General features: G+C 41.4%; 1 protein-coding gene across 8 annotated transcripts in view; it reads left to right on the top strand.

Annotated features, from left to right (window-relative positions):
- LOC137429645 (arf-GAP with GTPase, ANK repeat and PH domain-containing protein 1) overlaps positions 1 to 18,868 on the top strand; it is a 644,187-nt gene that overhangs the window by 474,142 nt on the left and 151,177 nt on the right. For all 8 annotated transcript variants that reach the window (XM_078779671.1, XM_078779672.1, XM_078779673.1 and 5 more), the window contains one exon: positions 2,874 to 3,014. In XM_078779671.1, the coding sequence (XP_078635797.1) occupies positions 2,874 to 3,014 (141 nt within the window). The remainder of the gene's footprint in view (positions 1 to 2,873; positions 3,015 to 18,868) is intronic.

Consider the following 18,868-nt stretch of genomic DNA (forward strand, 5'->3'; position numbering starts at 1 on the left):
GAGCCCGAGCGCGGATGAAGTTCACTGCTGTGACAACGATAGCCATTACATCACCAAGCTCCTTGGGGAGCGTCTTGGTCGCAAGGGCGTGGCGATGGAGCACACAGTGTGTCACGATGACGTCGGGGCACTTGTCTTTCACCAGCGCAACGAACCCGGATCGCTTTCCCATCATCGCCGGGGCCCCATCCGTACACAACGATCCGAGGTTCGTCCACTCGATGCCGTTTTCTTCCATGAAATGGTTCATGATATTCATAATGTCCACCAATTTGGTTGTTGTTTTGAGAGGAGAACAGAACAGGAACTCTTTCTTCACAGCAAATCCCGCCAAGTAGCGTGCAAAAACCAGCAATTGACTGCAGCTCGCTACGTCGGTGGATTCGTCGAGTTGCAAGCTGAAACGGCAGCGCGATTCCCGGAGTTCTTGTGTGACCTGAGCCACAATATCCTTTGACATGTCTTCAATTCTGCGCTTGATGGTGTTGTTGCACAGGGGAACACTCTTGAGTTTCTAGGCCTCCTCGGGTCCGCAAACCAAGTTCGCCATCACCACGGCGCAGGGCTTTACAAGCGTTTCGCCAATCGTATGAGCCTTTTTGTCTTTTGCAATGAGGAGCGCTACTTCGTAGGAGGCTTCAAGGATAGGCCTCGTCGACGGTTGGAACCCGTGCCGAGTCAAGCTACCCTTCGCCATGAAGCGAGCTTTCTTGCTTTGGAACACGTCTTCAGAGTCGTTCTGATGAGTCGGATGGGTGCTGGCGAGGTGGGCTTTTAGCTTCGATGGCTTCATCGACGCCTCCGCCAGCACTTTGTAACACAGAACGCATTGCGGACGTTCAGTCCCATCCTTCTCCACAAACTTCATGAACCCCCACTTGATGTACGAATCATCGTATTTGCGCTTCTTAGACATTGCGGTCTGAATTGCGGATTGCGGTCTGAATCTGTGATTGCGAATTGCGAATTGCGGAATTGCGGATTTGCGAATTGTGGATTGCGGTCTGAATCTGTGAAAAATGTTGATGTTGATATAAATTATATGATATATCAGATTTTATTTCAACAAAAAGTACTCTAGTTTTGACTTTCAGAAACGTCTCACGAACCCCCTGGGATGGACTCACGCACCCCCTGGGGGTTCATGCACCCCAGTTAGGGAACCCCTGCCCCAGATAGTTATCTTGAACAAGCCCACGGCACGGAGACAGCCGATCGATCTTGCAGGAGCGACCCAGAGATCCCCCACATCCAGGATGGTGTACCCCCACCTTCACGAAGACAGGGCCACAACAGAATTTGAGACACACACACACACACACACACACACACACACACACACACACACACACACACACACACACACACACACACACGAGAAAGGGCAGGTCCATGGGGACCGATTGGCACTCTGACCACATGGAGGGCCTTATAATCCATGGTCTTTAAGGGGATAAGTTTAGAAGCAGCAACACCAGTCCACAGTGTCGAGTCATATTCCATTACACTATGGATGAAGGCTTTGTGCACTGTTATAAGCAGACAGCAGAAGAAAGACCTAGCCCTATGGAGAATTCCACGGTGGTGGCTACCTTTACAGGCCAACTTTGAAATATGATCTGCCCAAGACCAGTTGTAGGTGATATGGAGACTCAGGACCTCCAGAAATTAATTTCACCAGAAAAATTAATTTGAGGATTTGCCTGATGGTCCTTGCAGAAGGAAAAGATAAAAAATATGGGTCTTTCCTGCACCAAAATACTTGCTCCATGTAGCTGAGCAGTTGCTTATTTTTCTCAGATTGCCAGGGAGGGATGCTGCCATTTTTTACCTGGCATAGGGATATACTGCAACTATCCCGCAGAGTCGTCATCTTCTGCAAAGGGATACGATGTATTTTCTAGTGGCAAAGATATGCTCCTCCTCCTCCTCCTCCCCCTTTTCCTCCCCCACCTCCTCATCCTCTTCCTCATCCTCTTACTCCTCTCTCAAACGGTTTATTTCCTTTGTCACATTTTCCTCCTGATTCTATTTCCCTCGAACCACCATGTATACACAAAGAATTAAGTTAAGCACCCCCCCCCGTTTTTTTACAACCTCGCACATTACAAGTTTGTTGTCGTCAAAACAGTGTAATATACCCATGATATTGCTATATTTTCTGGAGAAGTGATATTATGGTCACATAAAAACATAACAATCATGCCGTTTTCAATATTTTATTCTGAATAATTTAAGGTGAAATTTTTTGGGAATTTTAGGCATATTTTCACCTCAATTTAAGTATGGAGCTATAGGTCCATCACGGACAGTGTGGATGACGTTTATGTTTTCTAACGTACAGTCATTGTTCTGAGAAGACCTCTAGCGATCTTTGCGTCAATAACGTGTGTAGGACCCACGTGATCGGATCACTGACTCAACCAATCACTTTTTTTCACTTTGATCACTCAATTTCATCAATGGATAATTGCTAATGTCATACCAATCATTATTTGATCTCACATACCTTAGAATATATGCCAATGTATACATATACACAAAGAATATATATTAGGGGGTGCTTACCTTAATTCGTTGTGTAGGGGTGCTTAACTTAATTCTTTGTGTATACAAACCAAGGCAAACCAACCAATGTGGAGGTTTATATCTGTGATGATGTTGATGATGGTGAATGCAAGCCTGCTTTTAAACAGTCCTGAATATACCAAATAAAGCTTGCATAGTTACGTGTTGCCTGTTACGCAGGCCACAATGGCCGCACCATCACACAGATTTATTTATTTTTTGTTTGTTTGTTTTTTTAAAATTATTTTCTGCCTTATTTGCAGCATATGGTCCATTTGACATGCTTTCCTGTCTCTGTTTATCAGGTTCTGTGCATGCGGAGCGTTCAGTCAGTGGCATTGGACTCGCTTCATTCGGGTCTCGACCCGATGGCCTGCATCAGCGCTCGTTTTCTGTCTCCACGGCTGAACAGTGGAGCGAAGCGGCAGCGACGGCTGGAAACAACGGTGGGCATGTTACAGTGAGGGTCCAATATATTCTTACAACACTGGATTCTCCTATACAATTGGTCTCGTACAAACCAAGTTTCTGGAGGACTTCCTTTGGATCTCTTGTCCAGCGTGCTACACTATTTATTTATTTATTTATTTTTGTTTTCTTAGCTGCGATGCAGTTGCATCACCTTCGGACATATAATAGAAGCCTAAAGCATTATGAGTCTCACTGAAGGTTTATTCTCTCTTTTGGAGACATAAGTGGTTCTGAAATGAAATAATTACATCCAAACTGGACTCTTATCTTTGCAGCAATAATGAAAAACATCTTTTGAGCTCTTTAGATTGTAAAGTGACGTCCGTTCTCTTTTTCTTGTATTTGGCGTCTTTCCTGAAATTTTTTTTACGGTTGTGATAAAAGCATCGTGTGGCCGCGGCCTTGTAACAAGGCCATACTATGTTGTCGCTGTAATCGTAATAACACCCTCAACCGCCCTTTCCTCGAGTTGGTCAAAGAGACTCATTCTTGTGCAGATGCTTTTTAATTTCCACAGTGGCCCTTTGCCTGTTTCCTGGAGGAATCATTAAGGAGGAGGGGATGCATGGAGCGAAGGGTAAGGGGGTTGCAAAGGAAGCCATTATAGACAGTCGGTGATACGTGAGGATCAAAGTGAGAATTCTCTCCGTGAAAGAAACTCGCTTGTCAACAACTGAGCCTCGGCTCAATAATATCAGAGACATTCCAAAAAAATTGGTTTTCTTTGCTACAAGTAGATTATGTTGGCCATAAGAAATAGGAAAACGGTGTAAAGTTTTCAATGTTAATTTTTTTTTTTTTAATTCAGAAGACTTTTATACCTTTATGGGAATATGTGCGCATTGACGCTGCCTGGACTATGTATCGATCGAATCAGGTTCCACTAGAACGGCACTCGGTAGAGAGCATACCTCCACCTGGTTGGCCATATCACTCAATGGTGAAGAATCACTTAAAAAATTATACGAGCTGGATCAGGATCTAGATCTTCACCAAAATTGAATCGATTCTTCCTTGTCACACCCACAACCTGTCCACCATGTTTCGTCCAAATCCGTCCATAACCTTTTGAGATATCCTGCTATGCATAGTTTTTGGCCCTATTTCCCAATGGTGAAGAATCCCTTAAAAAAATTAAATAATTATTGTATCCGAATCCATCTATTTGTCCTTGTCAGACACCCAACGGGTCCACCAAGTTTCGTCCAAATCCATCCACAACTTTTTGAGATAGGCCCTATCTCCCAATGATGAAGGAATGGCTTAAAAAATTCTAGTAGCCGGATCCGAATCCGGATCTTCACCAAAATCGAATCATTTCGTCCTTGTGACATACGCTACATCTCTGCGAAATTTCGTTTGAATGAATCCATCCGTTTGAATCCATCAAAATCCATCCATAACTTTTTGCGATATGTTCTTCACAAACAAACAGACAGCGGTGAAAACATAACCTCCATCCACCTTTGGTGGCGGAGGTAACAAACAGCCAATTCAGTGGCATCCACAACGGGTTACGATGCAAAATGCAGAGCTCAATTCCTCGAATGCGCATTCGCATTCCCCTCCGATGTTTGGGGCAAATCCACCGCACTTGATGGCGGCCACTCGGTAGAAGCGGCGATTTCAGCAGTAATTAAATCATGAGCAGCAGCAATTAGTAGCAATTGATTTTGGAGGAGAGACGGTCTGCATGAATTAAAGTTACAGGCCTGTCAAGTTGACAGATCGGAAATATTTACAGGAAGATAAATAAATCTTTTCGGTTATTTGTTGACATCATGTCACCGACAGTCGTGGAGCTTACCTTTGTGTGCAGGTACTGTGTATTAAACGACAAATAATATCAGTTGTCTGCTTAATCGCTGCTTTCTGGGTTAGCTTGACATTTGCATTAGTGATGCCGTTCACTGCGAAAAATCAATCTCCGTAATAAATACGACAGTCGGTTATTGCAGCCCTTTTTGCGAAAGGTCAAATTCCGCATGGCCTCCAGTGAGGCTTGAATATTGTAATTAATTGCTGGCGTTGAGTCTCACAACTGTATCTGGTCTGTGTTTCTTTGTTTCCTTCCGTCACTGAAAATGTATGATCTGACGTCTTCCTTTCAAGTTCGATAATTAATTTATAGTAATAAAAGAAAATTCCGGGCGTGTTTCGCTCCCTCGATCCTCGGTCGATGGTCCCAGTGCATCGGCTGTTTCGTCCCTTTCGTCTCCATACATCTACACCGAGACGGGCAACGGTACTTGGATACGTCCAGCCAATGTAAAAATTAATCGATATTCACCATCAGGACCACTGTACAATGTACACACACCGGGAAACAAAATCACCTCCTCTTGCGAACATCAACGCCCAACAAAAAAATTTATTAAAATAAATGCCACGATTCAAAAAACACCAATCCGCAATAGATCTAAATCCATCTAAACCGAAAAGAGATACATGAATAAAACAAGGCCATCACAGCATGCAGGGAAAGACTCCAGGAGCAAAGGAATTCCCCCTAAACAAGTGTGACAATTGAAAAAAAAACAACCACCTTTAGAGGCCATTTTTCCCCGCAAGCGGGAGTTGGCCTTTTTCGGGAACCGTGGTTGTTGTTGTTTTTCGGTCCCCTTTTTGAAGCAATGTTTCACGGCCGGATGCCCTTCCTGACGCCAACCCTTTTTGCCGCCTTTAACGACAAACAGGGAATTACCAGTGAACTGGTACTCAATTAGCCGACCTCGGAAGGATGACAGGCTGAGTCAACCCCGCTGGCGTTAATTCAGCGATCGACCGGGATTCGAACCCAGGATCCTAGGATCCTAAGCTGGCACCCTAGCCGCTAGCCCAACACCAGGGTTGGTGCAAAGGGAAAGTGCAAAGAAAATCCGTATTTTATAAACCAATATAGACAGAGAAATGTGAGAAACAATGAATTTGTAGCATATGATGCAGGTCTCTCCCAACAAACGTTTACGACAAAAACAAAGGCAAAAATAAATTAGAGAAAAAAAACTTCCACGTGCTTTGCAAAGGTCCATTTTTGCACAATTTTCGATTCTCCTAAAGCTCTTCTACTTTGGCTTCCACTCATTCCCTTTGGGCCCAAACAGAATTGTGCGTCAGCCTAATGCGAAACATGCCCCAATGAAAATGGAAACTTCACTGAAACTTCGTTCCAGGATGAAGAGGTAAATGAACACTCCCACCAAACAACCTGCACTGTCTCAACCTCAGAGTGCCCAACAATAATGATGCACATTGGTCGAAGCATGACCCCTCAAGACTTTGCACTACCTGACAAGTTAACGAATGGCGTACAGCTAAACAAGCCAAATCACTGAAAGAGAAAACGTTTCACCAACCCACTCCACGCTCCATCCCACCCAACCCCTTGCACCTCTTCAATTTGCAACCCATGAATGATAAAAACAGTCACATTTCTTCCGTTTAAAAAAAATGACCAACCAGACAGATCCTCCATCCCATATAACTGAAATTAAACAGACTTTAAAATTGAACTAGAAGGCTGCAATCGGAGATCGCTGATGGTGCCTGCCTGGTACAGCTAACTCGTAATATTAGCCGATTGGTTGCACTTGAAATTCTGCCTCATAATGAAAACAAACGTTTTTCTTCTTTCCAAAAAGTGGGACACACGGTCATCAAGACTAAACACTTAATGCTTACCTCTGGGAACCATAATAATGGGAAAAATAATGCAATATTATTATATAAATAATAATAATGAATATTGATAATGGAATAATATAATCATAATAGAAAAAATAATGAATAATACAAAAATAATAATAATAATAATAATAATAAATGGGAAATTTGAATAATTTAAAATATTTAAATAATTGAAAATTGTAAAAAATAAATAAATAAATTGAAAATTATATAATTGGAAATTGAAAAAAAATCAACATTTGAAGAATTAAATAATTAAAAAATTATTTTAAAAAAGAAAAAAAGTAAGTAACCGAAAATTGGGAAAAACAAACGAACAATTGAATGAAAATTGGGGAAGAATTAAATAATTGAAAAGTTCAATAATTAAATGAAAAAAATATGGAAAAATTCTTCTTCAAAAAGCAGGACACCACGGACACTAAAACTAAACACTCAATGCTTTCTTTCACGGGAACCATAATAAGGATGCCCAGGGTCCCACCCACAAGGCTGCTTTAAACATACTCTCCTTTTGCTTATCTGAAATAGTTCAGGCATCACATAAAAGACTACAAAAGCAACAACATTGAAAGCATCCTCAGCCATGATCAAATTCTGTAGATCATTTGGGGAAATAAAAAATACCTGGAATATTCCTGCATTCACTCTTTCCTCCCCCTCGTCCACCCTCCTGGACAATCCTTGAAACTATCCCTGGATGCTATCTTTGGAGCTGCGAGACCTCACGAGGTGCCACGACCTGTCACAGGTGAACAATATTACCAAATTGGTCTCCAAGGCTGACTGACATCTTTGTAATTTCAGTGGGTCCAAGTTCATTCTTTGACATGCAGAACTCATCACAGTGTATATAAGGCCTTCATCTGTAGTACCGTGGGATATGACTCCCCACTCCTGGCCATTGTAGCTGCTTCCCACCTTGGTCTCCTGGAGATGGCAAGTCCAAAGTGTGTCCTACTATTGGCCTCTACAGAAAGAGGCCAAATCCCAGAGTCTTTTTTCACCCACCACAGACAGGTTGGTGGTCTCTGTTTTTTTTTTTATCACTTCACTTTTGGCTTCACTACCTATCCTGTCTTCCCTCCATCCATTTCAGCCCTCCAAGGTTTCTTACAGAAACCCACGCATTTTTAGCCCCATTGGACTTAGTCCGAAATGGTAGCTTATGGATTGGGTCTCGTCCATCCGTCTGTGCGTCCTCAACCATATCTCGGAGATGTATGGATCGATTTTGTTCATTCTTGGCACAAAGATAATGCATGATCGAGTACATATGTACGTCGTTTTCGCGATTCAATAAAAGATGGCCGAGTGGTGGCCATTTTAGTTGTAAAAAGCCGAAGTTGAACACATCTTCAACCATTTCTCAGACATACATTTGCTGGTCTTGTTTAAACTTGCCACACACATAACGAATTACAGCTAACATAAGCACGTCATTTTTTTCGAGATCAGATCCAAGATGGCCGACTGGCAGCTAATTTGTTACTTGGGAGTAAAACGTGTCTCCACCAATTTATTGGTCATGCATGCAATAATCGGACATTTATTCAAACTTGGCACAAAGACAATACATGAGTATACATATGCGGAATATTTTGCTTTGTCATCCGACCAAAGATGGCCGACTGACGGCCTTTAAGTCCGCACATCAAAATTACTAAAACCGTGGTGGGGGCTTTGACATTTTATGTCTTTTTCTTCTTGTTTTCCCCCTATATCTGATCTGAATCCAGTCATCTGATCTGAATCCAGCTCACATCCAGTTTTCCATCCCTCTATTCCCTCTTCGGGCTGACTCCGTGTCCATTGCTTCCTGCTCTTCCGTTAAATCTTTCAAAAGTGCCCTCCATCATTTCCTCATACTTTCTTTCATTCCCGCCTCCACCAATACGTTCTTCCCTCCCTGACCCGCCCCCTCCCTCTTTCTTTTTCTTCGCCCTCTTCCGTTCCTGCCACAAATTTGCAATGTCAAGCGTTTTGTCTGCCTGTTTTGTCTTTATTCCTTTGTCAATCTTTAAACCTGTTGCCCTCTGCAAGTTTGCTCCTTCACAAGCCTAGACTTTTCTAAAAGTAATCCAAATAGGTCTCTAAGGACCAAAATTATATATATATGTATATATATATATATATCGTCACCCTCATAACAAAAGTGCCTGTCATTTTTTGCAGTTTGGAGAAAAAGGCAAAAAAACTGCTCCAATTGAAATGAATTAAAACACACCGCGGACTTAGGCAGATTAACATAAAGTGGTTCAGGAGGTTAACAATGACTTGGGCATTTTTACAGGTGTCACAAATGATATGACTTGATATGACAAATGACTTTCTGCCAAGTGAGTTAGGCAGAAAATCTCAAAATGGCCAAAAAATGACAGGCACTTTTGCTATGAGGGTGACGATATATATATATAATTAAGCATCAAAATAATTTTTTTTTAACTGTCCTTTAATAGTAGAACATCTGTCAATACTTCAAGGCAATATCTGCCCCAAATCAGGAAGAAGAAGAAAACACCACAACTGTCTGAAACTCCTCTGGTCAGTTCTTGGCAAAACATGAGATAGGATACACCAAAAGCATGGACAATCGTACAATCACACATAACATCGAACCTTTGAAGAAAATTGGCCACACAATCCACACTTATAACCAACACGATAACCATAAACTCTTTACCAAAATGAACAGCCAAACTATTAGCACAACTAAAATCATTACAAATGTGCATCCTTTCCTCAAAATGAATCGCACGGGAAGCATGACCACAGCATCGACATAAGCAAGTAGGACGGACACAAATGCCACCTATCCTAGTACTAACTAGAGAGTTCATAGAACACGATACCCCATGCATTGGGGTATGATACAGGATACCATCCCCATGACACAGGATACCATCCCCATGATACACGATCATCCCCATGATCATCCCCATGATCCCCATACATGATCATCCCCATGATACACGATACCCCAATGTTTATACTTAAATGTTAATAAATATAATGATTTTACAGATCATAAAAATCGATCTGGAATTTTATCGCTATTGAAATAGAATGCAGCATCAATCGGAATCGTACATATATCCATACATTGGTGGCCTCTTCTTCACCCTCTCACATCACGCTTCACCCTCTGCTGATATATATATATATTTATATCACCTTTATCTATCAATATTGTTGAAATGAAGATCAAATAGCTGTATGTTGAAATATGTTGAAAAAGTCAAAACTTTACATGGTGTGTACTTACTTTTTCACATGACTGTACACACTGTACATAGCAGTCAAGCTATTATACATACATACATATATATATATATATATATATATATATATATATATATATATATATTTATATATATATATATATATATATATATATATATATATATATATATATATATATATATAAAAATTATATATATATATATATATATATATATATATATATATATATATATATATATATATATATATATATATATATATATATATATATATATATATATATATATATATATATATATATATATATATATATATATATATATATATATAGTCACGTGAAAAAGTAAGTACACCCCATGGAAAGTTTTGACTTTTTCAACATATTTCAACATACAGCTATTTGATCTTCATTTCAACAATATTGATACATAAAGGTGAGATAATATAACAAATATCATGAAACATTTACATTTTGTAGTCCATTGTATAATTTAAATAAACATAAATGTAAACTTCGCATGTGGAAAAAGTAAGTACACCCTTGGCTCTAATAGGTGGTATTGCCCCCTTTGACAGAAACAACCTCAAGTAGGCGTTTCTTATAACTGTCTACCAGTCTCTGACATCGACTGGGAGAAATGTTTGCCCACTCCTCCATGCAGAATTCTTTCAGCTGTGCGATGTTTGAGGGGTTTCTTGCACGCACAGCTCGTTTTAAATCCCCCCACAACATCTCGATGGGATTTAGATCCGGGCTTTGACTTGGCCATTTCAGAACCCTCCATTTCTTTCTTTTCAGCCATTCCTTGGTGGATTTACTGGTATGTTTGGGGTCATTGTCATGTTGCAAGGTCCACCCTTGGTTGAGCTTCAACATTCTGACAGATGGCCTCACATTATCCTCAAGCACCCTCTGGTACAATGAAGAATTTATAGTGGATTATATGGTGGTGAGCTGCCCAGGCCCTGATGCAGCAAAGCTGCCCCAAACCATAATATTTCCACCACCATGCTTTACAGTTGGTATCAGGTTCTTGTGGTCAAATGCTGTCTTTGGTTTTTGCCAAACATGTCTTCTGGTACTGTGGCCAAATAGCTCTACCTTTGACTCATCTGTCCAGAGCACATTGTTTCAGAAGTGCGGGTCTTTGCCTAGGTGTTCATTGGCAAACTTTAGTCTTGCCCTGATGTTCTTTCTGGACAGCAAAGGTTTCCTCCTGGCACACCTCCCATGTAGATCAAATTTGTGCAGCCTCTTTCTAATGGTAGACTCGTGCACTTTGACATCAACAGTGGCAAGAGCTACCTGTAGGTCCCGTGATGACATTCTGGGGTTCTTAGAGACTTCTTTCAGCATCTTGCGGTCTGCTCTCGGGCTGAACTTGCTGGGGCGGCCTGGCCTGAACAAGTTGGCAGTGGTTTGGAGTCTTCTCCACTTGTCGATGATCTTCCGGCCAGTGGAATGATTGATTTCAAATTGTTTGGAAATCTTTTTAAATCCCTTCCCAGACTCGTAGGCATCTATAACCTTCTTTCTGAAGGCCTCAGAGAGCTCTTTTGATCTAGGCATGGTGACGCCACACACTTCAACAACAAAGAGCAAACCAAACTAAATGTCTGAGGTTTAAACAAGACAGGTTCCTCCAAGATCCTCTCTTACGATGTTCTAATCATTTGCACCTGAGCTGGTGCACCTGATTCTAATTTTAGGTATTTGAAGTAGTGATAAATGTCGGGGTGTACTTACTTTTTCCACATGCGAAATTTGCATTTATGTATATTTAAATTATACAATGGACTACAAAATGTAAATGTTTCATGATATTTGTTATATTATATCACCTTTATCTATCAATATTGTTGAAATGAAGATCAAATAGCTGTATGTTGAAATATGTTGAAAAAGTCAAAACTTTACATGGGGTGTACTTACTTTTTCACATGACTGTATATATATATATATATATATATATATATATATATATATATATACACACACACACACACACACACACACACACACACACACAGACTTGGCATTTAATATGGAATATTTTTTTTCTGGGGGTGAACTTACTTTTCAAAATGTCTTAGAACCAAAAGTTCATTGGAATTATGTTGAAATTATTCTAGATTTTGTTAATGTGACCTTTAAAAGAAACAAAAACCACATTTGACATTTCGAAACAAATAAATTGATCCTTGAAAGTGATGTAAACTGATATCGAACTCAATTCATGGACAGTACTGTGTTAAACTTCTGTACGTTTTCCAGAAGTATCTCTTTATTTTGCACATTAGCCAAATTTTTTTTTAACAAAAACAAAAGTTAAATTACGACTGGGATTACGGAGAGTAAAATTACAGTTCAGTACTTCGTGTAACCCCCACGAGCATTCAGGAGAGCACGTACACGTTGAGGCATGCTGTTCACGAGATTTGCCAAGGTTTGGACAGGAATCGCTTGCCATGCAGTGACAATAGTCTGCTGCAATTCACGCACAGAGGTCGGCTGCTGGTCCAAGTGGTCGATTTGACGCGTTAATTCTGCCCACAAGTTCTCTATCGGATTCATATCCGGGGACATGGCAGGCCACTCCATATGCTCTACACCATGGTCAGCAAGAAAGTGTTGGATCATGCGAGCACGATGAGGCTGTGCATTGTCATCTTGGAAGACAAAGTTTCCTCGAAAGGCTGCACGAGCAAATGAAAGCAATGTTTCTTCCAGAATGGCCCAGTACTTGAACTGGTTCAGGTTTCCATTCAGAACAACCAGGTCAGTTTTGCCCCCTGCATGAAAAGCAGCCCAAACGGTCACCCCACCACCTCCAGCCTGGACTCTTGGCACTATACAATCTTTGTTGTAAGCTTCATGCACTTGTTTGCGCACTCGGACGCGGCCATCTTGTCGATAGTCCAGAAATCTAGACTCGTCACTGAAGATCACGTGATTCCAGTGTCCTGGCTGCCATTGACGGTGCTCTCTGGCCCACTGTAATCGGCGCTGGCGGTGTTGTCTGGTCAGGCGTGGCTTTCTCAGGGGACGCCTGGCACGATAGCCTGCTTGAACCAGTCGTTGGTTGAATAGCCTTCTGGATACAGGCACATTTGTCAGTTGCTGCCACTCAGCCCCAAGCCGATTAGCTGACTTGGTACGGCCATTGCGGACTAACCGGTGCAGCTGGTGATCATCCCTCCTTGTGGTTCTGCGGGGACGTCCTGGCCTCGGTATTGGAGTAGAGGCACCCCTCTGAGCATTTCGTTTCAGGATCTTTGACACCTGACCTTGAGTGATGCCATACTGCCGAGCAATAGCACGCTGTTTCATGCCGTAATTTCGTAAAGCCACCACTCCATGACAAACAGCATTGTCGAGTTGACGGACCATCTCCAGAGGAAGCAGCAATAACTTTTGGAGACGTGCAGCAGTTGTTTTCCACTAATACAGAACGCAACAACCCTTGTTTACCCGACTGTGAAGCCAATCATCAAATGCACCTGTCCGTACATTTTGCCACGCCACCTGTGATATAATCCTGTTGTTGACTTCTTGCTGCGACAGACAATCAGTGACATGGTTCTTTTAACAAATAAATCACCAAAGTGTAAAAGAAACTCACCAGATTGATATACTGAGTTAAGAAAGTAAACCCAAGTCAAGAAAAAAAATATATTCCATATTAAATGCCAAGTCTGTATATGTATATATATATATATAATATATATATATATATATATATATATAATGTATGTATGTATGTATGTATGTATGTATGTATGTATATATATATATATATACAGTGGAACCTCTAAATCCGAATTTAATTCGTTCCAGCGGCAGTTCGTATTGGGAAAAGTTCGGAATTAGAAACTATTTTCCTCATAAGAAATAATGGAAAGTGAATTAATCCGTTCCTGGACCCCAAAAACCCATTATCAAGACACTGTTAACTGCAAATACACATGATTCAAGGTAAAATAAGATGAGTAAATGCCCTAAAGATGAGTGAATGCCCTAAATAGCAGCGAGATCCATCACACGCATACCGCCCTCATGCTTAGCGATAAGTTGTTTCTCTCACCTCAATTGTCGCTCTCACCGCCTTCCTCTTATTCTTATTGCCTTCACTGCTCTTCTTAGATGCCATGGTGAATGGGTAAGGGTCATCTTCAAAGAAAAAAAGCACAAATCAAGGTGAAAACACGAGGTAAACTAGCGACGAACACACGAGAGATGCTGCCAGAACTAGTACGTACAACCGACGAATTGAAGGAACAAAGCGACTTCCGGGTTGTGCATGCGTGAGCATGCGTGGGTGATGCTGCGCGAAGATGCGCGGGGAATATGAACGACGCTAACGGCGGGAAATATGAACGACGCTCACGGCTGGAAATATTAACGACGCTCGCAGCGGAAATATGAACGACGTTAACGCTATGTTGGCGGTTCGGTTATAGAAATACATTCGGAATTAGGGACAAAATTTTCTCGAATTTACGGTTCGGAATTAGAGTAGTTCGAGATGAGGGGCGTTCGGATTTAGAGGTTCCACTGTATATAAATATATATATATATATATATATATATATATATATATATATATATATATATATATATATATATATATATATATATATATATATATATATATATACAGTGGAACCTTGACTTACGAGTTTAATTCGTTCCGTGACCGAGCTCGTAACTCAAATTGCTCGTATCTCAAATCAAATTTCCCCATTGAAATGCATTGAAATGCTATTAATCCGTTCCAGCCCGCCAAAAACCACACCAATTTTTAAAAAAATATACAGTATATATAAAAATATCTCGCGCTTTATATTTCACCTGTATGCAGCATACAAGTTGGCAGGATGGCCTGGACTGGAGGTACGCACACTTGACTCTAAAGTCTAAACTGTCCAGCCTGGGTTTGAATCCCGACCCAGCTATAACCTGTCATGGGTGAATCACAGGCAGGGTGATTCATCAATGTGTGTACCGCTAAACTGGGTGCCCCGTTTGCGTCCCATTAGTTGTTGGATGTTAAGGATCTCACCGTGTTTTCCACAAAGAGAAGGCGAGCTATCGCCGGCACTCTGAACAAGTTGTGGCCTGGCATGGCATGAACATGAAAACATGAACATGAACATGAAATGTTCGACATGAACATGAAATTTTCCGAAATAACCAAAATGCGAAAACAAAAATGCAGCGCTATACGACAGAGATACGTACTGTACTTGAACGGCAAGATAACCACGTGACCAGAACCTACCTGGCGGCGTAAACTCGAAATAACCAAAATGCGAAAACAAAAATGCAGCGCTATACGACAGAGATACGTACTGTACTTGAACGGCAAGATAACCACGTGACCAGAACCTACCTGGCGGCGTAAACTCGAAATAACCAAAATGCGAAAACAAAAATGCAGCGCTATACGACAGAGATACGTACTGTACTTGAACGGCAAGATAACCACGTGACCAGAACCTACCTGGCGGCGTAAACTCGAAATAACCAAAATGCGAAAACTAAAATGCAGCGCTATACGACAGAGATACTGTATGTGCACGGCAAGATAACCACGTGACCGGAACCCACCTGGCGGCGTAAACTCAAAATAACCGAAATGCGAAAACAAAAATGCAGCGCTATACGACAGAGATACTGTACTTGAACGGCAAGATAACCACGTGACCGGGTGGCGAAAGCTCGTAACTCGGATCTCGGCTCGCATCTCAAAGCAATAAACCGCCCGAGCGACGGCTCGTATCTCGAAAAACTCGTAAGTTGGGGCACTCGTAAGTCAAGGTTCCACTGTATATATATATATATATATATATATATATATATATATATATATATATATGTATATATATATATAATATATATATATATATATATTGTTACGGTACGCGGTTAAAGATGTTATATTTGCCGAGCGGAGGCTCCGCGACCGAACAGTTATTCCCCGATTCAACCCCAAACGTTGGCCGTATCGCACCGCAGCTGCTCAATATGGAAAACTCTAAAGCGACCGAATGCAAAGAGGAAGAAGACGTACAGAAGAGTAACTGGGTTTATTATTTACACATATAAGCAAGAAGAAAGCAGTCACGTTTATTTACAGGGACATGAGACGCAGGTGACACAGTGAAATCTTTAGCTTATACAAGCTTAATTACCTACCCAGGACAGAACAAACAAAGATGACTCACACGGGGAATGATGACAGGAATTGGCTGGAAGGAGAGGAAAGTCCACTGGGTCCGGCAGCACGATCCGCACGTTGGGCAGCCGCCGTTCCTTCGCGGCCCTGCTCCGAACTGCCGTCCAGGCCCCTAAGCGGCTGGCGAGCATTGTTGCTGCTGCTGCTGTAGACGCTGCCGCTCGCGAGCAAGGTGACGAATAGCAGGCTTGGTGCTTCATTGGATGATCTCTGCTTGTTGGACCTCACAACTCAGCTCTTTCTTGGACCCTCTCTCTTCTCAGCTCATCTGCCTTGGACCTTTTTGCGACTCTCTTAAAAGCTCCTCTCCTTTCTCAGCCCATCTCATGTCTCTCCCTCCTTGTCTCAACTGCTTGGACTCCCTCTCGTCTGCACTTGGGAACGCCCCGCCGGCGGGTTATATAGGCCCCGCCCCTCAACCTTTTCGAACCTCCCCCAAACGTTCTCTCTCCGCCCTCTCAAGCCAAACCCCTGGCTCATGGTTGGTCGAGTGGGGCTGGCTCACTCCTCCCCTCTATGACGAGGTGGAGACACGCCTTTCTTCTCCGACCCTGCCTCGTGGTCAATGGCGGCAATTGGAGGGGAGGTAATTGCCAATCGACGAAAGGGGGAATGGAGGTTTTGGGAATGGGAATGAAGGGAATCTATCTCTTTCACTGGTGCAATGGAGTACTTCAATTAATGGGAGACACAGCCTTACCCTAAAACACATAATAGGATATAACTATCGAACAGGGGTATTCTATGATTGGCTGACGTGTATGCTTTTGGACTAATTATGGGACGCCCTTTGACCTTTACACAACTCCGGAGGCAGGAGGGGCCATATCCAACAATGTTCATCACCATCTCCAATATAATACAACACAATCAAAAAAATGCAATCCTCATATCCGCAACAATATATATATATATATATATATATATATATATATATATATATATATATATATCTATATATATGTGTGTGTGTGTGTGTGTTTATATATATAGCAAGGATAGCATCCAGGGATATATATATATATATATATATCAACATATACAATGCCTTCAGAAAGTATTCACACCCCTTGACTTTTTCACATTTTGTTGTTATAGCCTAAATTAAAAATGGATTAAATTCAGATTTTTTTTGTCATTCATCTACACATTGTGTCAGTGTATGACACCATAGTGTCAGTGTATTTATTTTTAGATTATTTTTTTTAATAATTAAAAATCAAATTCAGAATTATCTCATTAACATAACATTTCAACCCTCTGAATCAATACTTCATAGAAGCACCTTCGGCAGCAGTTACAGCTTCAAATATTCTTGGGTATATCTGTATCAGCTTTGTACATCTAGATTTGGGGAGTTTCTCCCATTCTTCCTTGCAGATTTGCTCAGGCTCTGTCAAGTTGGATGGGGAGCTTAGGTGAACAGCAATCTTCAAGTCTTTCCACAGATTCTCAATGGGTTTCGAGTCTGGGCTTTGTGGCTGGGCCACTAAAGGACTTTCACATTCTTGTTCTGAAGCCATTCCAGTGTAGCTTTGGCTATATATTTGGGGGTGGAACATCAATCATCGCTGCAGTCTTTGGCTTTTTGCACTCTGAAGCAGGTTCTCCTCAAGGATTTGCCTGTGTTTCGATCCATTCATTTTGTTCTCTCTATCCTTACAGGTCTCCCAGTCCATCCATGCCACTGAAAAGCATCCCCATAGCATAATGCTGCCACCACCATGCTTCACGGTAGAGATGGTATAAATTGGTGAGGAACTGTGCTCAATTTTCGCCAGACATAGCGCTTTGCATTCAGGCCAGAGTTCAATTTTCATCTCATCAGACCACAGAATATTTTGCTTCATGCTCTGAGAGTCTTTCATGTGCCCTTTTGCAAATTCCAGGAGTGCTGTGATGTACCTTTTTCTCAAGGAGTGGCTTCCGTCTGGCAACTCTGACATAAAGCCTAGATTTGTGAAGTGCTGTGTTTGTGAAAAGCATTTCATTACCTCCGCCACCAAAGGTGGATGGATGTTATGTTTTCACCCCTGTCTGTCTGTGTTTGTTTGTCTGTCCGTTTGTGAACAAAATATCTCAAAAAGTTATGGACGGGTTTGGATGAAACTTGGTGGACAGGTTGTGTGTTTGATAAGGACGAAATGATTAGATTTTGCTGAAGATCTGAATATGGATTCGTATATGAGAATTATTTAATTTTTAAGTGATTCTTCACCATTGGGATTGATATATAGCAGGATATCTCAAAATGTTGTGGACGGATTTCGAAGAAACTTGGTGGACCAGTTGGGTGTCTGACAGGGATGATTCGATTCGATTTTGGTGAATATCTGAATATGGATTCGGATATTAGAATTATTTAATTTGTAAATGATTTTTCACCATTGGGAGACGGGGCTAAAAACGATACATAGCAGGATATCTCAAAAAGTTATGCATGGATTTGGTCGAAACTTGTTGGGCAGATTGTGTGTGTGACAAGGAATAACTGTTTCGATTTTGGTGAAGATCCGGATCCAGCTCGTATAATTTTTTTAAGTGATTCTTCACCATTGAGTGATATGGCCAAACAGGCAGAGGTATGCTGTCTGCAGAGTGCCGTTCTAGTTTTTAATTTATTTGTAAAAATTTCCAAAAACAAAATTCCGTTTTCACAT

Source organism: Myxine glutinosa, chromosome 6 (genome assembly GCF_964187855.1).
Source record: "Myxine glutinosa chromosome 6, kmMyxGlut1.1, whole genome shotgun sequence".
Classification (NCBI taxonomy): domain Eukaryota; kingdom Metazoa; phylum Chordata; class Myxini; order Myxiniformes; family Myxinidae; genus Myxine; species Myxine glutinosa.